Consider the following 23,383-nt stretch of genomic DNA (forward strand, 5'->3'; position numbering starts at 1 on the left):
CTGCACCCCCTGCTTCCCCCTCTTCCCCGTCCCACAAGCATGTCTCCACGGGCAGTTTCAGCGCTTTATTGTCTGGCGGTCCTGCTACAGCACCCCACTGTCCTCCCGTGGCTGCAGGGGGGAGCTGCTCCCTCGTCCCCAGCGTGGCACCGCAGTGTCCCTGGGAGCTGGAGGCTGCAGGAGCTGCAGCAGTCCGAGAACTGGCACTTAAGGAATCCTGGCTGGGGCCGCACACCGCTCCTCTGCCGGGCGCGGGGAGGGCGCGTGGCCGGGCATGGCTGTGGTCCGGTCCCGCTGGGCTGGGTCACTCCACTTGGGGCATCTTTTAAAAACGTGGTTCAGAAACGCCACCGATTCTGGGCTGTGACCAGGTGCTCGCAGCTTTGTTTCTCTCACAAAGAAACCAAATGCAACCTTTTCTTCCCTTTTATGAGCAGTTCTCGATTTTGGCCAGAAATTGCTGTGCCCACCACTCCTCCAGGTCAATGGGAACGAAGTCTGAAAAAGAGGGGAGGGAGAGAGGGGAGCAGCTGGAGCGGGAGGGGACCATCCAGTCCAACTCCTGGCCCTGCAGATACCCCAGAATCCCACCGTGTGCCTGACAGCTTTGTCTGAAGGCTCCTGGAGCTCTGGCAGACTTGGGGCTGTGCCTGTTCCCTGGGGTGCCTGTTCAGTGCCCCACCACCCTCTGGGGGAAGAACCTTTCCCTGACATCCAATCTAATGACATCCCCAGGTCTCTCCCACCCCTGTGCCATGTCCCCAAAAGGCCAGACTGGGTTTACAGGGACATTCTCTTCCTTGGGGAGCTCTCAGATGCTGTGAGAGCCTGCAGGCTGCTGTCACTGCCCTGACTCCAGGTGCCACCAGACAAGTGTTGCACCCATGCACAAGTGGTCCTGCTGGCCCCAGGAGAAGCGGGTCCCCACAGGGGGCTCCTCTCTCTCCAGTGTGATGTTGAAACCCCCAGTGGCAGGAGAAGGCCTGAATCCCAGAGGAGTCAGCAACACAGTGGAACATCCCCACCACAGTGCCTGAGGCCAGTTGTCTCCCCTGAGCACCCCGAGCGACCTCAACACCAGCAGGACAGACCCAACCAGCCCCTCTGGCACATCCAGCATTGGAATCCTCCTCCTTCCACCATAGCCCTGTTCAGGTTCAGGCTGAGCCCAGAGCCTGATGCACCCCGAAGTGCCACAACCACTGCCCACTTACTTTTGAGTCCGGGGTTGGGGGTTTTCTCCACGTACTGCACGGGGCCGCAGGCGCTCTCCCCGCTCCGGCTGCCGTCCAGCTGCTGCTCTACCTGCTGCCAGGCTGGGGAGGGGGAACAAGCACTGGGTGGGTTTGCAACAGGGGTTGCCAGTGTGGGGGGCTGCAGGACAGGAGGAGGATGCAAAGCAAAGAAGGGCAAGTCCCCAGGCTGGGAACTCCATCCCTGCCACCAGTGTCCCCAGCACGATGAAGGTGCTGGGGAGGTACTCCAGTTGCTCCAGCTGCCCCAGGGACCCTGTGCCCTCACCTTCATAGACAAAGCGGACGTTCTCCTCATGGGCCAGGGTGTAACATTCTTCAGGGGCCGAGATCTGCTGCAGCAGCAGCGGGGGCCTCTTGCCATTCACTCTGTTGAAGATGAGTTTCTGCGCTGGGCTGTGGAGGGAGGGAAGCAAGGGGGGGTGAGGGCACAGGCAGCTCTGCCCACTCCAGCAGGAACTGGGGCAGTTCATGTGTCCTGGGTGGCCCTATGGGGCACACAGACACCCACAGCTGCAGTCACCCTGCTCTGTCCCCAAGGACTGGGATGGAAAGGGATCCAGCACCCAGGGACAGGGGATTCTGACACAGGGGGGCTGCAAGGGGAGCTCCCTGGGGAAAAGCACCAGCTGCCCATCTCACACCCCTCCTCCAAACTAACACCAAGTGTAGTTCCTAAGATAAAGGATCTGCCACCAAAACTGCAGGAATATCAGGAAATGGAAGTGAAATCCAGTTAGGTACTGGACAGGGGATGTGCCATCCTCTGCAGATCGAGCACTCGGGTTCACTGCAACAGCTCTGGCTCCAGCACTCGGGTTCACTGAACAGCTCTGGCTCCAGCATGTCCCCAAGGAGCCCCAGGACTGGGATGTAACACTCTGCAAAGTAGGAGCAGGTCAGACTTCCTCAGAGCTGGGATCCCCCTCTGGTGAGGGGCACTTCAACCACCCCCGGCCTGGATGGAGCAACATCCACCTGAACTAATGGAAAAACTTGGCATGAGACCTAGCAGCATGTTCAGTGCAAAACTCCAGTATTTTGGCTTTTCTGCACAGGTCTAGGGTAGGACATGTCTGCAACAGCCACATTCCTCATGGGACAAAGTCTAAGGGGCCCTAGGAGTGGGCTTGGAGGGCAGGAGAGACTGGGAGCAGGCAGCTCCTGCAGATCTGCAGGCAGGGGCTGGAGAGGGCAGTGACCCTGAAGTCCCCACAGCTAGGGGCACTAGGCAGGCAGGAGGGCAAGCGTGGCAGAAGCCACTCCACTGAATTCCAGGGATTCTGGGAAGGAGAGGAACTGGGGGGAGTGAGGGCTTATCCATTTTTTGGAGCTGGAGAGAATGTGCAGAACGAGCGGGGTCCCACTGCCCTGTCTGGGTGTGCTTTGACTTCAGCCGGGAAAGGGTCTCCTTAGGGGTCCCATCACCACCTCCCAGCCACTGGAATACCCCACAGCACCCAGCCAGCAGCTCCAGGTACTATTGCTGGACACTGGAATTCACGCACAAAGTGTCGCCCCGGCTTTCCGGGCGGGGGGGTGCAGAGAGGCCGCCAGCTCCGCGTGGGCTCCGCGGCCCCGCGGCGCGGCCGAGGCGGGCGGGCACACGGCGGAACCGGCGCTGGCCCCGCCGCCCGTTTGTGCAATCGGGGCCGTCCGCGGGGGGGTTGCACAAGCCCGGCCCCAGCTCAGCCCAGCAGCGCGACCCCCCCGCGCCGCCTCCTTGGCGTGACCCCACCGGTCCCACTCCCCGCGATTTTTGGGGACAGCCCGTGGGAGGAGGAGGGGCAGCGACTCCCGTGCGTCCCCGGCGCGGGGCGGCCCACACCACGCGTGTACAGAGCTCCGCGGGACGCGGGCGGGCACGGGCACGGCCGAGACCCCCGGGCCGAGCGGCACCGAGCGGAGACCGCAGGTCCCCCCTGCCGCGTCCCGCCGGGCGGCCCGGCCGTGCCGCTCCCCTTCCCAAGGTCACGGCCCGGCCGCCCCAGCGCCGCTCCCCTTCCCAAGGTCACGGCGGCGCGCGGGGCTCACCTGGCGGGGGGCCACGGGCCGGGCTGCGGCCGCCCCCGCAGCTCGCCCAGCTTGCTGCTCTCCACCGCCTGCTGCGTGGGACCTGCGGGGGGTGCGGGGCGTCAGGGGAGCGGCGAGGGCGCGGCGGAGCCCCCGCGCCCCCGGCCCCGCGCCCCCCGGTACCTGTGCGGCGCTGCGTGGCGAGCTTGCTGGGGCCGCGCGTCAGCGTGTACATGGTGCGGGCCGGCCCACGGCCCCGCCGCCCCCGCCCGAGTGCCGCGGGCGCCCCTCACCGGGGCCTTTAACGGGCCGGGCCGGGCCGGGCCGGGCCGCCCCGCCAGCACCGACACGCCCCCGCGCTTAAAGGGACCGCGCGGAGAGCGCGGCGCAGCGCGGCCGCTCGGCGGGCGCGGGGACACCCGCGGGACAGGGCGGGGGGACGCGCGGGAGGCGTGCGGGGACACATGTGACACACTGGTGCTGTGTAAGGGACATGTCTGGGCTGTAGGGACACAGAGGGGACACGCACGGGACACATCGGGGACAGGCATGGGGTGTGGGGCTCACAGGGGACAAGCGGGACACACCCGGTGTGCGTGGGATGCATGGGGCACACAAGGGACACACGCGCGACGTGGGGACGCTCGTTGCGCACACGGGGGATGTGGGGACACACAGCGGACATTCATGGGATACACTGGGGGCACGTGTGGGATATGGGAATATGGACATGTCAGGGTGCACGTGGGGGGGTTAATGGGGACACACAGGATGCAGGCACACAGATAGGAGACAAGCAGGGGACATGCTGGGAGCACATGCTGGGACACAGCGGGGACGTGGGAGACACAGGACACGCACAGGACACACAGAATGCACACCAGGGACACTGGAACACGCGGGGCTCAAGTAGGGGAAAGGGCACAGCAGGCACGTGGGCCACAAGATGGCACAGGCGCGCAGGGGACACGGGAGTCACGGGAAACTCGGAGGGGACCCGCACGGGGACATTCAGGAGACAGGACACTGGAGCCACGGCACGCACAGGGGACAGACAGGGGTCATTCCTGGGACAGAAAGGACCCAGGCAGGGAAAAGCGAAGGGGTGCAGCGGCAAGGGCTGAGGTGCCACCCCCACGGGGACAGCGCTGTGAACAGCCCTGAGCTGCACATCCTGTGACCAGCGCAGGAAACCGGAGTGGGCAGCCGCGTCCCGGCCAGCACGGTAACCTTTGGAGCGGGGAGGTCCCGCCAAGGTGTCCCCACGTGGCAGGAGATGCAGACCCAGGACATGACCCCGAGTGGGTCTCCGGCCACCCTGTTTTGGGGAGAGATCGTGGGACAAACACGCTGGGGTCTCTGGGAGGCTCCAGCCTGGCTCCATGGGCTGCAAAGCCACCCCACCAAGGCGACCTTTGCCTTTCCGCCACGTTGCCACGGTAGTGGCCAGGGGGGGAGGGGTTCAGAAGGGTACCTCCTATAAAAGCCCAGCAGTGCCTGACCCTGGTGGGTGCCAGGCACGCCTTCGCGGGTGTGCATCCAGTGCAGTCACCCCCAACCCTGTTATTGTGCCTAAATTCAACCCTGACCCACGGGATGTCACCACTGGCTGTCACCCGCCCTGTCACATGCTGGGGACTGTGCCTCAGTTTCCAACCCCCCGGACCTGCTCGGGGTTTCCAACTGCCTGTTGGCGCATCCCTGAGCTCTTCCATGCTTGGAAGGGCTGAGCCCCTAATCCTTGTTCTCCAGGTGGATCCCTCCAGACCTCCATCACCAGAGACAGCTGTCGCGGAAAGGGTGGGTGGGGTCTCCCTCACCCCCATTTTCCTGGGGTGTCCGCGCAAAGCCTCAGTTTGCCCCTTTTAAGGGGTGCGGGTGCGCGGCGGGGGCAGCGCCCGAGCCGGTGGGTGCGAGGGGCGGCGCGGCGGAACTGCTGCCGGCCGCGCCGCTGGTGTAGTGGTATCATGCAAGATTCCCATTCTTGCGACCCGGGTTCGATTCCCGGGCGGCGCAGTTCTCTTTTTCCCCTCCCTTCTGCTTTTTCCCCTCCCCGCCGCGGGAAGCTCCGCCCGCGGCGCGGGGCGGGCCCGGCGCTGCCGGGAGCTGTAGTTCTCTCCTCGGCCCGGCCCGACCCGGCCCGGCCCGGCCATGCAGGTCCCGGCGGCCGCGGAGCGCAACAAGGATCCGATCCTGGCGGTGCTGCGGGAGTACGCGGGGCGCGGCGCGGGCGCGCTGCGGGTGCTGGAGGTGGGCGCGGGCGCGGGGCTCCACGCCGCGCACTTCGCGCGGGCGCTGCCGCAGGCGCGCTGGCAGCCCTCGGACATCGACCCCCAGGCGCTGCGCAGGTGAGCGGGGCCGGGGGTCCCGGGGGGACGGGGGACCCCGGGGGCACTGCCTGCAGCCCCCTCCCATGGACCCGCGGCCCCGGTTTCCTGCTCTCCATTTTTTTTTTTTTTTTTTAATTTTTTTTTTTCGTTTGGGGATTTTGAGAAAACCCCAGTATCTAACTCTCCTGCAGCCCGGGGTCTCCTGCTTAGTGCTTTGTTTCCTCCAGGAAAACCTCAATATCCACCTCTTGGATGTGCTGGATGCTTTTTTTTTCCCAGAAAAGACCCACTCAACACTGGGCCCAGGCTCCACGTTTTTTTTCTTTTTTCAGGAAAAACCCAATAGCCAACTCTCCAGCAGCCCAGGCTCCTCCACTCAGTGCTGTATTCTTCTCAGGAAAACCCCAATATCCTGCTCTCAGATGAGCTTAATGTGTATTTTTTTCCCCAGCAAAGACCCTCTTGGACAGCCCAGGCTCTCTAGCTGGACGCTTTATTTTTTCCAGGCAAACCACAATATTCAAATCTTGCCCAGCCCAGGCTCCCCAGGTCAATACTCACTATATTTTTTTCAATAAATCCCCAATATCCAACTCCCAAACAACCCATGCTCCCCAGCTCAGGACTTTATTCTTCCCAGAAGACTACAAAATCCAGATTTCCACTACAGAAAAACAAAAATAAGCCTAGTGGGGAGGTGCTGGAATCAGCACCTGTCCAGGGGAGTTCTGTGCTGCCCACCCAGCAGCACCCACCACCCTGGGTAAAAATAATCCCCATGCTGGGACGCTGAGGAGCTGAGACCTGATGGTGAATGTGCCAAAAAGGGTGTAAATAACACCAAAATCAGGAGGTGCTGGTGCAGTGGTGCCAGTGGGGTGCCTCACAAGGAGAGGGTGCTCCAAAATTGGGGAGTTTAGGCCCTGGGGCCTCTCCATCCACACGCTGCTGGTTGTCCAGGTGCTCCCAGTTCTCCGTCTGCCAGCTGGAAGCAAAGGGCTGGGCAAAGAGCCCCCAGGCTGTGCTGCACCCACATCCCTGTTTTCCACATCTGAGAGTCCCTCCAGGGATTTGTCCCTGCCTGCAGCGGGTGCCGGGGGCTGCACGGGGAGGACCAGGCTGGGCTTGAGGTGGGGTTTGGTGTCCACAGCATCGCTGCCTACGTGGAGGCCACAGGGGTGCCCAACCTGTTGCCCCCCATCCAGCTGGACGTGTCACAGGGCTGGGAGACTTGGGGGGGCATCCAGCCCGCCACCCTCGACCTCCTCGTCAGCATCAACATGATGCACATCGCAGAGCTGCGGTGCACCGAGGTGAGCAGCCCTCAACAGCCCCTGTCCCCTGCCAGGGCTGAGGGGGGGCTCCCGGGGGTGTCCCCGGCCCCCTGACCTGGCCCCACCTCTCTCGTCCCCCAGGGCCTGTTCAAGGGTGCCGGGGTGCTGCTGAAGCCCGGAGGTGTGCTCTTCACTTATGGGGTGGGTCATCTGTCCTGCTGCAGGAGCATCCTGGGGTGTCAGAGCAGATACTGGGGGGCAGTGGGAGGGCAGCTCCAGTCATGGCTTAGGGAGGGAACTGGGAAATGCAGGGGCTTCGGTTTTGGGGGGGTCTCTGCCTTTTGGGGCACATGCTGAGCCCTGAAAGGGGCAGTTTTGGATGAGAGATCCTGTCCTCCCTCACTTTATCCAAGGCAGGGTCTAGGGGGAGGCTGCAGAGGGTGACAGGACTCAGAGTGGGTAATGGGACTCCTTGGGGGCTGTGTCTCTTCCTGCTTGGCTTCTGTGCTTGGTCGGACAGCAGGCCATGGAAGGGGGGCTGGGGGGACACAGGGTGGCTCATGCCTGCAGCTCCAGCTGTGTCCCACCAGCCCTACGCTGTGGACGGCCAGATCAGCCCCCAGAGCAACGTGGACTTTGACCGCAGCCTGAGGCAGAGGTAGGAGGAGGTTCCTGAGGGCCCATCCTGTCCTCTCTGTCCTGCCCCTGCTCCTGCAGTTGCAGGAAGCTCCCTCCCAGCGTGGTCCTTCAAGATAAGCCACGCCTGAGGGCAGCCCCGAGCCGGGGCGGCCCTGGGGGATGGGGCTGCCTTGGGCCGGGGGGTCCCCGTGTGTGACCCCCGCCTCTCCCTGCAGCAATCCTGCCTGGGGGCTGCGGGACACGGCGCTGCTGCGGGAGCTGGCCAAGGCCAATGGGCTGTGCCTGGAGAGGATGGTAGGTGATGCGCCCTGGGGTGCTCCCCGTGCCCGTGGGCACCCCTGACCCCGGCTCTGTGCTTCCAGGTGGACATGCCGGCCAACAACAAGAGCCTGATCTTCCGCAAGCTGTAACGTGCCCTGAGAGCACTTCCAGCCTCTCCCGGCGCTGCTGTCTCCACTGATGCCTCCTGCAGGGGTGTCACTGTCCCACCATGGCTGCCACTGGGGCTGGGGACAGCAGTGATGGGACAGAGCCCCACTCTCTCCAGCTGGGGCTGACTTGGCTGGGGGGTTCCATCTCCCCTGGTGCCTTTGTGGCTTCCTTTGCAGTGGGGTGCCCCAGCCTGGGCCACAGGAGCCAGCACAGCTGCCACGGGGGGCACGGTGTGGGGGAGGGGACACAACACCCTGGGCATGGGGGAGGCTCCTTGCTCCATTTCCTCAGAGGATGCTTTGCTGACAGTGCCCCCCTTCCCCCCATTGTACTGCTGCCCCCCCAATAAACTCTGTGGTTTTGCCCTTCACACCCCAGCAGCTCCCTCATGTTTTCAGCACAAACACTGCGGGGAGGGGCTGTCCCCAGTTCCACCTCCAGCACCAGTAAAAGGGTTAGGTCCAGCACCAGGGGTGTTACGCTGGGCCCAGAGGCTTTGGTGAGGAGGGAAGATTTTGAGTGGGGTGGTCCTGGCAGATCTCGCACCCCTCTGCAACCCAACCCAGTTCTCTATTGCTCCTGGACAGGCTGGGGGAGAGGTCACACCGTGGGGGAACATGCAGCAGATAAATTACAGTGGAGGTGGGAGCTGATCTGGGGCTTAGCATGGGGTTGGGAGGAACTACATGACAGTGAAAACCTCTAGACACAGGCCCTGGAGCAGGGGCTCCCTCAGGCTGCCCCCTCAGTGGTGTGTCTGCAGCTCCCCCCGTCGGCACCTCCTGGCTCTCCCCTAGTCCTGGAAGCGGTTCAGGAGGTCGCAGGTTTTCTTCTCCATCAGCTCGTAGATCTTCTTCACCCGTTTGTCATTGGCCGCCCGGACGTAGCTGCTGGGGTCCAGCGTGGCCATTCCGTCGTGCACCTCGCCCATGATGATCAGGGGCCCATCCTCTGCCGTCATGTTGGGGCAGGGGCAGCTCCAGTCCATGTCGGTCAAGGTCACCTCCAGGTACTTGATGTTGAAGAACTTGAGGCCCATCTTCTCATCCTTGAGGACGTCCTCGAGGGCGAAGCGGGCTATGCCGGAGTCCTGGTCCTCCACGATCTCCATGAGCCGCCCCACGATGGCGAAGTCGCTGCGGCAGAGGCTCAGCACCATCTTGCTCTTCAGGCGGCAGGCCTTGCACTGCAGGCTCTTGGGGAAGGGGCACACGTCCTCGCAGGTCTCCTTGCTCTCAAAGTTGTTGGTGTTGCCCTCGCAGCCGCCGTAGACGAAAGAGTGGCACTGCTTCAGCAGGTGGTTGTACGCCCAGCGTGGCTCCCAGTTCTGGCAGGGCCCCTGCACCATGGGCAGGAGGCAGGTGGGGCGGGCGCTGCCCAGGCAGGCGGCTTGGCACTCCTCGTACGTCTCGAAGTGGTTCCTGTTGGCTCCGCAGCCGCCGTAGCGGAAGGTGAGGCAGGAGCCCTGCTTGGCATCAAAATGCCAGCGCACCTCCGTGGCCTCGCACCGCCGCCGGTCCGGCTCCTTCAAGCACTCGGCGCTAGGGAAGGGCTGGGGGCTGCCGGTCCGCGGGGTCCCCCCCGGCTCCCGCCTGACCACTGACAGCGGGAAGTCGGCGCGGAGCAGCCCGGCGGCGTTCCGGGCCGTGCAGGTGTAGATGCCGGCGTCCTCGTGGCGGGCGTTGTAGATGACCAGCTGGCCGATGTTGGTGACCACCACGTTGCCGTACATCTGGTCCGGCCGCATGATGAAGTTCTCCTCCCGCTCGCTCTGCTTCTCCCAGGTGATGTCGGGCTGCGGGCGCCCGCTCACGTCGCAGCGGAAGCTGACGGTGCCGCCGGCGCGCACGGACTGGTGGAAGGGGTTGGTGTAGAGGGCGGGGGGCACCGGCACCTCGGGGCCGGCGCCCGGCGTGGGTCGCGCCGTGGTCTCCTGCGGCACGGGGCTGGTGTCGGGCCAGGTGAAGATGTGCTTGCAGGGCACGGTGGTGAGGCGGGTGCCGCGCAGGCACGCCTCGGCGTCCATGTAGCACTTGTTGTAGTAGGTGAGGCCGTCGGAGGCGCAAGTGAAGTTGGGCTCCTTCTCGCAGCGGTCCTTGCACTTGCAGACGGGCTGCCCGTCCCAGATGTCGCAGTCGGAGCCCTGCTGCGCGCACACGAAGCTCTCGCAGGAGGCGGCGGGCGCCAGCGCCAGCGCCGGGACGCTGCCGTCGGCAAAGCGCGCGGCCACGCAGCTCCGCAGCCCACACACGTTGGTGCAGCATTTCTCAAAGTCTTCGCAGTCCTGGTCGGGGAGGGAGAAGAGATTGCGGGGGGGGGACGACGTGGAGGTCACCGCTGTGCTGGGGCTGTGGGCGCTGTTCCCACCCCTTTGGGACTTTCGGTGTGGGCAGGTGTCCCCGGTGCAGCCCTGTGCACCTTCAGCATCGCCGGGCTCCAGGTACGAGCCAGACCTCCCCAGCACAGCTGCACCAGCCCCAGCCCACCCTCAGCACCCCCAGGATGTTTGGGGGTGCACCGCAGTGATGAGAGTCCCTTCTCCCCACCGCAGAGAGCAACTTGCCCTTCTCAGCTTTTGCTGGCCAAGGGCAGGCAGAACTCATACAAGATGAACTGAGGAGTCTCCCCTCCGGGCTCACACAGCCCTAACCGGGGTGGGGTTGCCCCTGCTCAGCCTGGTGGAGCTCAGAGTCCTCTGGGATGGACAGCCCGATCCGTGGGTGGGGTCCGGCCCTCAGGGAAAAGTTGGGAGAGGATTCTGTCCTCGGCTTGATGGGGTCCGTGTCCCACTACACCCATTACCTTCATCCCAGCCAGCCCTTTGACAGAGTAGAATCATCCTGGGGCTGCACGAGGAGGGTGTTCTGACCATGGGACACGGTCTGAGGGGGTGACATAAGGGGGCAGTTTCTCTGCCTGTGGGGGACTGGGGAGCCCAGCAGACAGGAGAGGCTTATGGGGCAAAGCTGCAGCAGGGCTGAGCCCGTTGCACAAAAAACGACTGAACCAGCTGTGCCCGGCACAGGACCCGCACCCCAAAGCATCTCCTTCGGGGGCCTGGGGATGCCTCCCAAACCCTGTTACCGCCCGCTGCCCCCTCGCTCACCTGGTCGGCCTGGCACTCCCGTTCGCAGGTGCTCTGGGCGTCCACCCACAGGTTGGGGTTCAGCTGATTGGGACAGACGCCCAGGTGCCGCATCCTGCCCGGCTGCAGGCTCAGCCCGGCCGCCGCCGCCAGCACGGGCAGGAGCAGCGCGACGCCCACGGGGAGCCGCTGCCGCCCACCCGCGCGCTGGCCCCGGGCCCCGCGCCCGCCTCGCCCACGAGGAGCCATCGGGCTACCCCGGCCGCCGGCCTGGCTCCTGGCGAGGGCTAGGGATAAATCACATTCAGGACCGACGGGATGAGAGAGAAGGCGGGGGGACAAAGAGGAGGAGGAGGAGGAGGAGAGGTCCAAACCTCTGTCCTTCAGCACACCCGGCGCCCGCCGGACCACCGGCGATGCCGCCCGCCGCCTCCATCCATCGCCGCCGCTCGGCTCTCGGGGCGCCGGGGACACGGCGGCAGTGGCGGATGTCTCTCGGGGCTCAGTCCATCCCCGGCACGGCCAGCGGGGCGAGTGGGGTGGAAGGGGAGGACGGGAAGGTTGTAATCTGAATCCCCTCCCTTCCCACTGATGTTTCTGGGTGTTTGGAATGGGAAAGGCGCTGACCTCAGCCTCTAACCCCGGCGAGCCCGGCGATCCCTGGGCAAACACGGGGGGAGATCAAAGGCAGAATGCAGAAAGTCTCCAAAGAGGGAGAGTGAAAGGGGGGCCGGGGGGGTGACACAAAAACCCGCCCGGCCCACGGAGCCGAATTCCTGCAGGATGAGAAAACAGCCGGAGCCTGCGGTCCCCTCGGACGGGGCGGCCGGCGGGAGGTACGCGGAGCCCGCGGAGCTCACGCTGCGGGCGGCGGGGACCCGGAGGCTCCGGGAGTCCCTCACCCCGCACCGCCTCTCTGGGCACCCACCGGCACCACGGCCGAAGGTGTCCGGGAGCGGGACACCGGCACAGATCCATCCCCCGCATCCCACGAGTGCCGTGCTGCTGGAACAGGACCGTGTCTCGCCTGGAGGGGTGGGTGCCCACCCAGCCCCCCTGGAGGGGCTCCCCCAGCCCCCTGGGGCTCCCAGCCCTCCCTCCCGATGATTTACAACCAGGATGTCGCCTGAACCACACCAGACACATTGTGCTTGGGCTCAACCAGCACCTCCCGCACCAGCCCCGAGCTGGCAGGAGCCGGCCCCGGCTCCCCGGCCAGATCCCCCCTAATCCCCGATGGAGACTGACCTGCAGCAGGAACATTTCATGGCATTTTGGGAGCATTAACTCTTCGGGCTCTGGTGAGAGCCTCAGCCCTGAAGGGGGTCTGCAGCCTCTGTGAAACACCAAACTTGAGGGCGTTTTACCCCAGGGAGCAGCGCAGCACCTCTTGGGGGGCAGGAGGTTGGAGGGGACAAAAAAATCGGTGGGAGCCCGTTATCCTTATTTTGATGTTTTTTTTGGGGTGGGCGGGGGAGATTCACCTTCACCCCAGAGCTCTTTTCACATGTAATTGTTTGGTGCTCCCCCAGTCTGTGGCTCATTGGAGAAGCCCTTTTGCACCAGACCAGGTGATTTGGGGAACCCTCAACACCCCCACACAGGTGTGAGCAGGGTGCAGCCACAATGACCTCCAGCCAGCACCAGTGACACAGAGCTGTGACTGGCCACCCCTGTCACCCCTGCCAGGGCCAGCACACGACTGCTCTGCTGCTGACTCGGGGCTCCCATAGTGACTCTGGGCTCCCTGGAGCCCCAAGCCCCAAAGCACAGTCTGGTCTGTCACCAGCTGGCCACGACCATGCATGGAGGGCTGGAGCATGTCCCATGGCTGTGCCCTGCATCCCATTCCACAGCCAGCAGCCACCCCAGGGTCCATCCAGCTGCAGATGCTGAGGGAAGGTGACGCTGCCCTGGGACACTCATGGGAGGCTGATGTTTTGCAAACACAGAATTGCATCAGGATAGCTCAGCCAGGAGCTGCCAGGGTGTGTATCCTGCATGCCCTGGCAGCCTGAAACCCCCAGAGCCACCCAGCCAGCCCCAGGCACCTGCTGCCTGGGGATCCCCAATGCACAAACACACAAACTCCAGCTGGGAAGCAGAATCGCAGATGCATAACACCTTGGTTCCCAGGGATGCAGCCCAGAGGCACAGGGCTGCTTTGGGGTGTCCCATGGTCCTTCCAGGGGGGCTGCTGCAGGAGGAAGGGGGAACAAGACCTGGAGCCCAACTGCCCATATCCATAGCTGGGCTTTATGTGATCACAGCACGATGCCAGTGCCAGAGTCTGGCTTGGTTCTTTCCCCACTGCCACTTTCCAGTGCGAGAGAAGCAGTCCCACAGTGACATGTCTCACATCAGAGCCTGAGGTGCCTCATGACTGTGTTCTCAAGATTAGAAGCTGCAAGGACAAGCCAGGAACCTTCACCTCTGTGGTGCAAGGCTGGATGGAGGAACAGCAGCTGCTGCATGGCCAGAAAAGCAGCTCCCAACAACAGGAAATCCTCATCCACACCTTGGGACCCCCACCCAGCCTCTTCTAGCGCTTCTTCAACTAAAGGTGAGCAACAAAGAAACTTTTCCCACCCTGACCAAGCCCACAGTAATTCCATCATCTCAACAGTTCCAAACTGTTCACCTCCATCTGTCCAGGCACCAACTGCACCCAACAACAGGGATTTTGGGGGTCACTTTCAAAGAACCCAGGCATAGATGAGGGTTTTACAGTTCATTGTCTCCCTCCTAGACAAGGAATTGTCTCAGCACCACGTCCTGGAGGGAAGGATGCCATGTCAAATGTCCCTGCTCCCAGAACCTGCTGCTGGTGGGCTCCCGCCCCTCCAATGCACCCATGGGCAGCTGCATCCTCATTTTCAAGCACCTTGCTGTTGCATGAAGGTCACCACCATTTCCTAGCCTGCGTAGGACAATGGGACCAACCCACAAAACTTCACATCAGAAAGGTGGGTGCAGAAAAACACACTCAGAGAGCAAAGACCAGAATCATCAGAGCAACCTGCTCCCTCCTCCTTCCTCCAAGTAGCAGAGAGCTTGGAGCTCTCGCAGCCTTCCCACCCGCTCAGGCTGTGCAGTGTTTTCCTGCCCTGCTCTTCCCAAGCAGACAGCTGCGGCCCCGCAGCCCCCGCTGCTCTGCCGTAATGGGCTCCGGCTGTCCCGACCCCACCTGAAACCACACACAGCCTTTGTTTCAGCCCTGGGAGAGGGAACAGACACTTCCAGAACCCCCTGAAGAAAAAGGAGAAAAAAAGGGCTGTGTGCCTCTTCCCTGACCAGGCTTTCACCTTAGCTCCAGGGTTTTCCAGGCTGCAGACACGATCTCATTTCCCCCTGCCCCCTCCCAGCCCCAGCAATTACTACTTAAGCTGTTAAAACAAGCATGGCCAGTCTGGTACGAAGTGGAAAATCTGATCCCAGGGAAGTGAGAAGGCAGGGGAAAAGGGAGGTCAAGGGGAGGTGGGCTGGGAGAAGGGGATCAGACAAGAAGTCTCCCTCCACCCCAGGATCAAATACCCCTTCTCTGGCGCTCCTGGTGCCTCCACAGGCCACCCTGGTGTGACACTGGTGCTCCGAGCTCCCTGCAGCATCCTCTCCCTTTCAGTGCAATTTGTCCCAGGACAGTTTCTGGCTTGCTCCAGTCTGGGCAGGATGTGTGACAGCTGCCACAGCACTCGTTGCTCCCCCAGGATCACCCAGACCCAAAGAGGGGATTTAGGGTTTGACTGTACTTGTCCTGTCCCTGTGGAGCAGGGACTGGGCACAATTCCTGGCAAACTGCTGGAGAGCCTGGCTTCCGCCAGCCACCTACAGGACCCTGTCGGAGATGAGTTTGTGTTTTCTTAGGGCTCCAGTATCCCGAATCAGTAGTTATGTGAGAATTAAGAACAGATTTATCTTCTGCATCTACAGAAAAGGAATCATGGCTCCCCAGAAAATGTTATTCAAGTTATTTTGTGGATGACCTGGAAATGGGAGTACATACCTGTACCACAAACAGTCCCAAATCCCCGGGCATGGGCAAAACCACCACCTTTTTCCCTTCAACCTCTTCCCAGCCCACACAAAAACAGATACAACTTCTCCTCTTTTCAACTGGTAGTTCAAAACAAACAAAAAGACTTTAATTTATACAAAACAAAACCATGTAGAATCAGTTAAACAACACTGACTGTACAAAGGAATAAAAAAATAAAAGGATAGTCCAAAAAAACCCAACTCAGGAATGGTACAAGTGTTGGAGAGCAGCTACAGCCTAGTGTTGACATCAGATGCAAGAATCTTTTCCTTTTAAATTAAAAAATAAAAAAAAGTTTGTTGCTGGGCAATCACTCCAGGGAAATCTTCCATCCACACTCCAGACAGGATCCGTGAGACTTTACAGGGTGACAAAACCTAAACCAACCACAGGGAAAACAGCATGGGGAGGTGGCACACGTGGCACAGCCAAACCAAAGCAGAGGTACAGCGAGTTTTGAGACATGCAGCAGCTTGGTGGTTTCAGGAAGGATCCCTTTACCCCTCTCAGTCCCGCACACCGGCGCCGGGGCCGTGGTGCCCGGGGGCGATTCCCGGGAGGAGCCACCGTTGGCGGTGCCGGTCACCTGTTGGCCGTATATCCCTGCGCTGCTGAGCCAGCGATTGTCTTCTGCTGTGTGTTAAGTGATGGGAAACAGGTGCCAGCCATCCCAGACAGGTTCTCCAAATCCCCCGGCCTTCGTGCCACCAGGACGGCCCGGCTGCAGCTTTGCTCTTGAGCCAAAGCACCCCTTCAAAGGATTCCTCTACCCCTCCACCTGCCTGGGGTTTAATTCTGTCCTCGCTCACTTGAGCTGGGTGATAAAGCACGAGAGAGCCAAGCCAAGAGACCTGCCTGTGATGTGCTCTGCAGAGAGGGGAGGGGGAAGCCTCTGGCACCTCCCACGTTGGCTTGGGAGCAAGGGAAGTGATGTCCCCACAGGGGAACGTGTCCCTCCTGTCCCTGCTACCTGGACACAGCGGGTCCATCGGCCGTGCAGGAGCTGCAGCAGCTTCATTCTGCCCAAGCAGTGCCCCAGGCTGCCTGGAAAGGGGGCAAGCTGATCCCAGGATGAGATGGCAGCACTGTGCACTTCACTTGCTACCACGCTACTCAAAATCTACACACCCTGGCCACCTATGAGAACCTGCCACCATAGCTCTGCCCCAATGCCAGGCTCCCTTAGCTTTTGGGATAAGGGCTGGGTGCTATTTCTCAGTTTCCAGGTGAATTTCCAGCACAGGTGGAACAAAGCCAGGGAGGCAGGTGCACTTGCTTGACAGAAGATCCGTCCCAAGCTCTTGTCCCTCCAAGACCCAGGAGTCATCCCATTGAGCAAAGCAGTTTGCTCTCCTGATCTCCTGGGATTGTCCCAAGAGCCAAGTGATTTTGCCACTGAGGGACCTGGAGATTGCTGTTTCCCCACCCCAATCTTCCACCTCCCCCATCCCTGCTCCTTCATGCTCCAGTGGGAAAAGCTGTTTCTGCCCTTTCCCACTTTCATCCAGGAGGAGCCACAGCAGCGTGAGCTCAGGCAGCATCTATGGGAAAGCAAAGCTGGAGGCAGCCAGGATCCAAGGGCTGTCACATGGCATGCTGTCATGGATGGAGAGCACTAGAAGCAATGGCTGAGGCTTTGCAGCAATAAGGGACAAAATTCAGCATTTTTCCTCTGCTTTAGGCACAATGCTTCCAACCCCTGCTCCCAAATCCCTGACAAGAAAGCACGAAGAGAACAAGGCATCAGTCTGACCCCAGAGCTGCCTCTTCCTCCTGCCTGCCAAAACACTCCAACCCCCCGGACCCTGGCCTCGCTGCTCCCCTTCTCCATGCACTGCCATCCCACCCTGCCCTCGGCACTCACAGGTTCTAGGGAATGATAGGAATAGAGCAGCTTGGGGCATGTTCCACATCAATCGTCCTTTCCTTCTGCATATGTAGTATTTAAAAACACCAGCACGAGCCCAGAGGTGAGGGAAAAGTCTCTTAAAGCATTTATGTGTTTTCATTGGAAAATCCTCCACTTGTCCGCTTTGCTGACACTGGGAAAGTCAATCCAGTGCTTGTATTTACATGGCTGCATAAAATTTTCCCTGACTGCTTCTTAAAAAAACCCTTAAAAAACAAGTGATATTTATATATATGTATAATATTTACATAAATAAGTGAAGGCAGCGAACAGAGCGCTTCCTTCCCCTTTCCAATTGGCCAACTCTTGCCTTGTTCTCTGTTTTTTTTGGCAACAGCAGGTTAACATCCCGGTGAAAACTATCATTAGTCCCCTGTCCCTGTTTCTTTTTGTCTACATCCAATGATCACTATTGCACCAGCAATCTGTTCAGGAGGCCAAGAGTTAAAGTTGCAGCACAGACTCTCCTTGCCTACTCCCTTAAGCCTCTCAATCTTCCATTAAATCCATTGCTCCATTGAGACTGGATGAGCTTTTTTTCCCCTTCCCCCCTCCCCAACCCGGCAGCTGCTGAATTTTCCACCCCAGGCCAAAAGGCAAAGCCCAAAGCATTCTTGGAGGGTCACTTGGCAGATCCTCTCCCCGCCAGCGCTGTGGGATCCAGCCGGCACCATGTTTCTTCCTATGCCAAGCCAAAACGTGAGCACATTCCTAACGCTTGTGCGTGCCATTGGAAAAGCAACCGTGGCCCATCCGAAAGGATCCAGTGGGAAAGGGTTCGGTGTGCAAACAGCTGTACATCGGTGGGTGGGTGTGGATCCGACAGAAGCTCGGGGCCCATCCTGCTAAGAGATCTTGCAGTTGTTGCGTGAGCAGTTCTGTGGGGGGCTCTGGGGCGGCCGGATGGATTTGGATCTCTTCAAGCTGTTCCCTTTGCTGCTGCTCCCACCCCCGCTGCTGGCCAGGGAATAGGAGCGGCCGTGCATCATCACCGCGTTCATCCCGTTGGCCATGGAGAAGGATTTCAGGTGGCTCTTGATGGTGACAGGCAAGGGCAGCTTGTCGATGAGGTGCACTGGGGTGCAGGACACAATGGCTCGGCAGCACAGGTCCTGTAAGCTGAACACTGCGGGGAGAAAGGACCACACAGTCAAGGGCCAGGAGATGTTCTGGGCTGCCCTTTCCCCACAGCTACTGCTTATGCTGCACAGCTCCAGCTCCTTGGGGAGGTATGTCAATATTGATAGCACAGGAGTTGGGAGTAGGGAGCAGGATATTTAGGACAAAAGCTTGGGAAATCAAGGTGAGTTCCGCTGTTGGAGGTTTGTACTTTGCCAGACACCAGCTTTGGTGTGAACACAGAGTTAGGCACTGCCAGCCCTGCTCTGCTCAGCACTCGGGGCTGGCAGGGCCTGGCTCACATTCCTGACATATACTTGGCTTCTCAACCCATCCTCTGGCAAGCAGGATGTGCCTTGGAAAGAGGCAGCAGGGTCAGCAAATCCTGAAACAGGACAGTGTCACCTGGGACCTGCTCAGGGCCACGGAGACTGCAACAAGCTAGAACACCCAGAACACCACTCTGCCCTTTCCAGCTTCCCGGCATCCTCCCAGCTCAGCGTGCACCATGTGAGCCTGCCTTGGGAAGTCCCTCTCCTTGCCGGGGAATTCCCAGCCAGGGGCCACACGAGGGCACTCCTTCTCCTCCTGCCTGCCTGCTGCCAAAGCCACACTGCCATTCCCGAGCAGGCAGGTCCCCATTCCCTGGTAGGAGCCCCCCATTCATGGAAACACAGAATCATTTAGGTTAGAAAGGCCTTCTAAGACCATGGAGCCCAACCATTCCCCCAGCACTGCCAACGCCTCCTCCTGCCAACTAAACCATGTCCCCAAGTGCCACATCTGCATTTTTTTGAACGCTTCCAGGGATGGTAACTCCACCGCTGCCCTGGGCAGCCTGTTTAAGTGCCTGACCACCCTTTTTGTGAGGAAATTTCCCCCAGTGTCTAACCTAAGCCTCTACTGGCACAATTTGAGGCCGTTTCCTTTTGCCCTTTCCATTCTGAAGCAGGCAGCCTGCAGTTACAAACCTTCTGGAAAAGATTCAGGAAAGGTCTGTGCATTCAGCCCAGTCCCTGCCTACCATCTTCCTGTGACCTGCAGACCATGGCACAGCAGCCAGGTTGGGGACAGGAGCCCAGGCAGAAAATTTGGTCACTGGGGCTGGCAAACAAGATTTTCTCACCCTGGTGAGCAGGAGCTGAAAGTCCATATGAGAGCAGGCCACCCCAGGAACACAGATCTGCTGCTGCTCAGACTGCAGTGGGACATACTGCTACCTCCAGCCAGGAATAATGTGGGAACTGAGATTATTCTGCTTCAAATTCAACAGGCTGAAACGTAACATGGAATCTGCTTGTGGTTTCCCTCCCTGTGGCACACATGCCTGGATATATGGAATAACCCAGCCCACTGCTGCAGGCTGACAGCAGGGATTTAGTCCCTTTCAGCTCCTTGGGCACACTCTGCTTCCCTCCAAAACGAGGAAGACAGGCTCAGGCAAGGGCAAGGAGTGAGGTGCATTACACCTGGATTTATCCCACACAGCTGATTGAAGTACATTCAAGCTGGGAGCTTAATTGCCCTCAGCCTCATCCAGAATAAGTGGAAAGGTGGAGGATGCCCCAGAGCATTTCAGGTCCCAGACATGCTGAACCGCCCTCTGGAGCTGCCCATCCCTACACCAGCACAGGCTGCTTGGGGCTCAGCCTGTCTGGCCCGAGGCCTTTCTCCACATCAGGTGCACGCAGCTCCCACAGTTCCACACCTCCCACCTGGGCAGCCACAGCCCCATGGCTCCATGTGAGCCCCAACGCCCCCGGAGCACCCCACTGACCTCGGTTGGGTCTCCAGATCTTCTCCATGCCGTGCCGCATGAGGACGATGCGGGACAGCTCCGTGAAGGACTCGATGACGTTGAAGTTGCACAGGGGGCTCACCTCGAAGAAGGTCATGCAGTTCTTCTCGGCGTAGGCGCGCGCCTGCTCCGTCGGCACCTGCCGCTTGAAGGCCAGGTGCAGCCTGTTTCCCACCAGGATCCGAGGGACACCTGGGGCGTGCTGGAACGAGGAAAGAAGTGGGGAAATCACGGCTACACCCAGCATTCTGCTTAGCTGCAATAGCAGCAAAGGGAAAAGAAGTAGAAGCTGCTCTGTGGCCGAGGGATTGCCCAGCAGCACCTCTGTGCGCTGGGGACAACTAATTTGTCACTTCACGATCCATTAATTTCTGAGGGAACTTGCCTGTCTTTCTTGACCATTCCTGAGCCCTTTCCTACTACTCCAGATTTACACACAGGTGGAGGGCAGACACTTATTGCTTTGCTCCACTTATGACTGCACTGCCATCATGTCCCCTCCACAGCAGAGCCATTCCTGTCCCCACATCAGGTAACATCTTGCGTGATACCTCCCCATGTCTCTGCTATAGATCACTGCATTTGTTCTTCCATTCACTTACCTCATCTATTTCCTTTATCCATCGGTCTATCCCGTCAAAGGACCAGCGATTAGTGATGTCATACACCAAGAGAATTCCCTGGTGGAAGACAATCAGGAGGTTTCATCGTAGGCAAGGGAAAAGGGGAAGGACACCCCCGAAAGACCCCGGCATGCAGAAACCAAGAAGCAAAGGGACAGAACATTGCTCCAGCTGCACCATTTGTGAGCTGACAGGGCAAAAATTGAGACAACAGGGCTATACTAATGCAGTCCCAGGTCATTAGGGAAGGTTTTATTCCTGTTTTGGCTCTGGTATCCCCCAAATAATTTCCAAAGCTGCAGTCTCTACACAGGAGGAGGAACTGTCTTGGTGGCTGTATCTGGAGGAGCAGAACACACCCTTCTCCTGTCAAAAATCTGCTACAAACTCGCTGAGGCAGAAACACACCTTTTCTTCTATCCCCTTACACAGAACAGCTGCAGTCAGTGTTGAGGTGGCAGCAGGACAGGAAGGAATTTTCAAGCACATACCTCTTCTGCAGAACCTGTGTCATCGTGAGCCCTTTGCTAACAAGAACACAAATGATGCCAATAAGCACCACAGTATCTCCACAGACTGAGCTCTCAGGACTAGGATCCATCCAGACTTTGCTGAAGATGTTTCCCACTGTCACAGCCACACTGGCAGAGAACACTTTCTTCAGGCCAGAGGTACCTACAGCATCCTCAGGTTCACATCCACTGTCCCTGAACACCACCTGCATCCATGACTCGCTTCCCAGTCACCTCCTGAGGTGCAGCCCATCGTGCTGGCAGCAGCACAGGCATGACTCAAGGCAGGAAAGACATGGAGCAGCTCTGAGGAGTCTCCACCTCACCCCAAACCACGCTGGCAGGACCCAAGAGCACGGCCAGACTGTTGGCCACCACTCAGGTCCACAGCATCTGCCAGCAAGTGAGCTTTTCTTGAATCTGAGTTATTTCTGAGGACAGACACAAGGAAAGGAGGCCCTGCAGGCACACGAGCCAGGAGCTGCTGCTCAATACTGGTTGGGCACAGACAGCATTTACGGAATGGTCCTCAGAGAGCCTTTCTGCAACCCTCACATTATTTTTCTGACTTCTTGTCACTCTTCTTTGCAATCAAGGACATTCCAAGTGACAACAGGCACTCCAAGCTGACTTGGCAGAATCACAGTACAAGATGCCTGGAATGGGAAGTAGGGAGGAGGAGGTGTTCCTGTGCTGAGAGAGGAGGAATCCAGCTGGAAGGCAGCGCTGGACGAAAGGAAACCCAGCAGCAGCAAGACTAAGGGCAAACCAAACCAGATCATTGAGCACCAAGTGCTGCAGAATCAGCCTTCCCTGAATCAGGAGTATCCTCCAGGAACAGCCACCCCCCATAGCAAAGCCCCAGCATAAGCAGAGATCTTAAATTGGCAAAGGAAGGTCTCAGTTTTCAGCCCAGTCCTCTCTATGAGAGGCCTGGATTGAGCACAGGGAAGGAGAGAGCTGCAACACTCCCTGCATCTGTCCTGGTACAAGTCAGGGACCATGGAGCACCCTCATGTACCTGTGGAGTTGCTCCTTTACCTGCTGAAATGGAAGATGGACTACACAGATGGGAAACACAAGCTACCCAGTCCTCCCAAACCCCAGCTTTATAATCCTTGCAGCTGCCAACCCCTGTGGTAAACTGAGAGCAGCCTGTGCAGAAGCTTTGTGTATGATATACCTCAAATTTACACAAAAAAAATCATTAACATGTAATGTGGAGCACACAGGAATGATAAACTGGCATGTGGGCCACAAAGGCATCTGAACCCTCATAATAAAGTCACATCTGGAGCTGGCACTAGCACTGCTTTCCCCCTCATGGAACAGCAGCCGTTCCTGGATTGCACTGGGTGTGCCTTGATCTTGTCTGCCTTTCTCTCAGCTCTTTTGGAATAAGCAGCTCTCAAAGCCTGACCAATTTTATAATTTTATAACAATTCAGATTCTTCCTTGTAGAACAATTTTGATTCTTGAGCTGTACCCTCAGCCTCACTGCCTCCACCCCAGGCAGTCATTCTCCTGGTGAAGTTTGTTTTTTCTGTCCTCGCTGGCCCTCCAGCACCTCCACGTCTGCATTTGTACCCCCACAGAAAGGCTCGAATGCACCAAAAGAGAAGGGCAGAGGGCAAAGAAGGCAAGTCAGGTGAGTTGGCTTCATGTTTGACAGCCCAACACAAAGAATAAGCCCTTCAAAGTCTGGGTTTGAGGCTGTTCTGTAGGAACTGAAGGTGAGTTTAGATAATGGCAGAAGCACCTGTGGGGTGAGGGAAGCATTTTCAGTTTCCTTCAAGAAAAGTCTGGAGCTCCTACCTAGAGTCCATAATTTTTTGTAGTCTCATTTCTAGGACAGTCCAGAAACTTCATAATCAAAAGAAATGGAGATATTTTTTGTTTTGGATGAGAAAAGGATCAGTTTCTCCCAGATTTAGAGAGGAGAAATAAGAAGGGAGTAATGATTTTCCGTAATTAAAAAATCCCACAAAACCAAAGATACTGCTTGTCAAGGACCCAATCTGGAAATACCTACTACCAGGATACATTACATTTTAATTGCATATTGAAAAAAAAAAGACTCTGAGCTGTCTTTTAATTTTTTCTCTATTTGTTTTGATTTCCAGCTTCCAAGGCTGTGTGTGAAAATTAATGACAGTCAGGAAATAACGAAGCAAAGGGTTTGATGAGCCCCTTCCAACACAAATGGCCAGAAAGATAAATAAAGTCTACTTGCCTCATTTCTGGATTGACAGGTTCCTTCAGCCAAGAAAACAGACTCAAGGCCTAGTTTGTGGCGATTATTTCTGCCAGGAATATGCTTGATGAGGAGAGAGTTTTTAAGCTTGCTGGCAGCTTCTGTC

The 23,383-nt window shown here is 58.9% G+C and overlaps 4 protein-coding genes and 1 non-coding gene across 10 annotated transcripts in view; 2 read left to right on the forward strand and 3 right to left on the reverse strand.

The window, feature by feature from the left end:
• Positions 1-51: 51 nt before the first annotated feature.
• Positions 52-3,611, reverse strand: MCRIP2 (MAPK regulated corepressor interacting protein 2). Of its 2 annotated transcripts, none has more exons than XM_063414540.1 (5): positions 3,450-3,611; positions 3,288-3,369; positions 1,522-1,649; positions 1,215-1,374; positions 52-498 (listed from the first exon to the last, which is right to left on the reverse strand). In XM_063414540.1, exons 1-5 carry the CDS (start codon positions 3,499-3,501, stop codon positions 483-485), a joined length of 438 nt encoding a protein of 145 aa, XP_063270610.1. In that variant the 5' UTR covers positions 3,502-3,611; the 3' UTR covers positions 52-482. The 2 variants fall into 2 exon arrangements, with proteins under 2 accessions (XP_063270610.1, XP_063270611.1); XM_063414541.1 differs by having other exon boundaries at positions 1,215-1,316; positions 3,450-3,607.
• A 1,600-nt stretch (positions 3,612-5,211) lies between these two features.
• TRNAG-CCC (transfer RNA glycine (anticodon CCC)) lies at positions 5,212-5,282 on the forward strand. Its single transcript has one exon. It is a non-coding gene; the product is annotated as a tRNA-Gly (tRNA).
• A 49-nt stretch (positions 5,283-5,331) lies between these two features.
• METTL26 (methyltransferase like 26) lies at positions 5,332-8,311 on the forward strand. 4 transcript variants are annotated; one of them, XR_010082555.1, is made up of 6 exons: positions 5,332-5,614; positions 6,747-6,909; positions 7,012-7,071; positions 7,441-7,528; positions 7,725-7,803; positions 7,872-7,930. XR_010082555.1 is itself a non-coding variant. In XM_063414537.1 (6 exons), exons 1-6 carry the CDS (start codon positions 5,418-5,420, stop codon positions 7,917-7,919), a joined length of 615 nt encoding a protein of 204 aa, XP_063270607.1. In that variant the 5' UTR covers positions 5,337-5,417; the 3' UTR covers positions 7,920-8,311. The 4 variants fall into 4 exon arrangements, 2 of the variants coding, with proteins under 2 accessions (XP_063270608.1, XP_063270607.1); XR_010082556.1 differs by having other exon boundaries at positions 7,447-7,528; XM_063414537.1 differs by having other exon boundaries at positions 5,337-5,614; positions 7,461-7,528; positions 7,872-8,311.
• Positions 8,312-8,465: 154 nt separating this feature from the next.
• WFIKKN1 (WAP, follistatin/kazal, immunoglobulin, kunitz and netrin domain containing 1) lies at positions 8,466-11,880 on the reverse strand. Its single transcript, XM_063414536.1, has 3 exons — positions 11,401-11,880; positions 11,048-11,313; positions 8,466-10,225 (listed from the first exon to the last, which is right to left on the reverse strand). The coding sequence occupies exons 2-3, from the start codon at positions 11,273-11,275 to the stop codon at positions 8,735-8,737; spliced, it is 1,719 nt and encodes a 572-aa protein (XP_063270606.1). The 5' UTR covers positions 11,276-11,313; positions 11,401-11,880; the 3' UTR covers positions 8,466-8,734.
• A 3,244-nt stretch (positions 11,881-15,124) lies between these two features.
• The window catches only part of RAB40C (RAB40C, member RAS oncogene family), a 36,788-nt gene continuing 28,529 nt past the window's right edge, over positions 15,125-23,383 (reverse strand). For both annotated transcript variants that reach the window (XM_063414081.1, XM_063414080.1), the window contains 3 exons: positions 20,491-20,568; positions 19,868-20,090; positions 15,125-18,097 (listed from right to left, as the gene is read on the reverse strand). In XM_063414081.1, the coding sequence (XP_063270151.1) occupies positions 17,817-18,097; positions 19,868-20,090; positions 20,491-20,568 (582 nt within the window). In that variant the 3' untranslated portion in view covers positions 15,125-17,816. The remainder of the gene's footprint in view (positions 18,098-19,867; positions 20,091-20,490; positions 20,569-23,383) is intronic.

Source organism: Prinia subflava, chromosome 17 (genome assembly GCF_021018805.1).
Source record: "Prinia subflava isolate CZ2003 ecotype Zambia chromosome 17, Cam_Psub_1.2, whole genome shotgun sequence".
NCBI lineage: Eukaryota > Metazoa > Chordata > Aves > Passeriformes > Cisticolidae > Prinia > Prinia subflava.

What these genes read in the sequence shown, in the direction of transcription:
- MCRIP2 (XM_063414540.1), bottom strand. Translation starts at nt 3,501, where the DNA reads ATGTACACGCTGACGCGCGGCCCCAGCAAGCTCGCCACGCAGCGCCGC. An exon ending in CGCCACGCAGCGCCGCACAG is followed by an intron (nt 3,370 to 3,449) that starts GTACCGGGGGGC and finishes CACCCCCCGCAG; the next exon opens with GTCCCACGCAGCAGGCGGTG. An exon ending in CGTCCGCTTTGTCTATGAAG is followed by an intron (nt 1,375 to 1,521) that starts GTGAGGGCACAG and finishes CCTGTCCTGCAG; the next exon opens with CCCCCCACACTGGCAACCCC.
- METTL26 (XM_063414537.1), top strand. Translation starts at nt 5,418, where the DNA reads ATGCAGGTCCCGGCGGCCGCGGAGCGCAACAAGGATCCGATCCTGGCG. An exon ending in GACCCCCAGGCGCTGCGCAG is followed by an intron (nt 5,615 to 6,746) that starts GTGAGCGGGGCC and finishes TGGTGTCCACAG; the next exon opens with CATCGCTGCCTACGTGGAGG. An exon ending in CAGAGCTGCGGTGCACCGAG is followed by an intron (nt 6,910 to 7,011) that starts GTGAGCAGCCCT and finishes CTCGTCCCCCAG; the next exon opens with GGCCTGTTCAAGGGTGCCGG.
- WFIKKN1 (XM_063414536.1), bottom strand. Translation starts at nt 11,275, where the DNA reads ATGGCTCCTCGTGGGCGAGGCGGGCGCGGGGCCCGGGGCCAGCGCGCG. An exon ending in GGGAGTGCCAGGCCGACCAG is followed by an intron (nt 10,226 to 11,047) that starts GTGAGCGAGGGG and finishes CTCCCCGACCAG; the next exon opens with GACTGCGAAGACTTTGAGAA.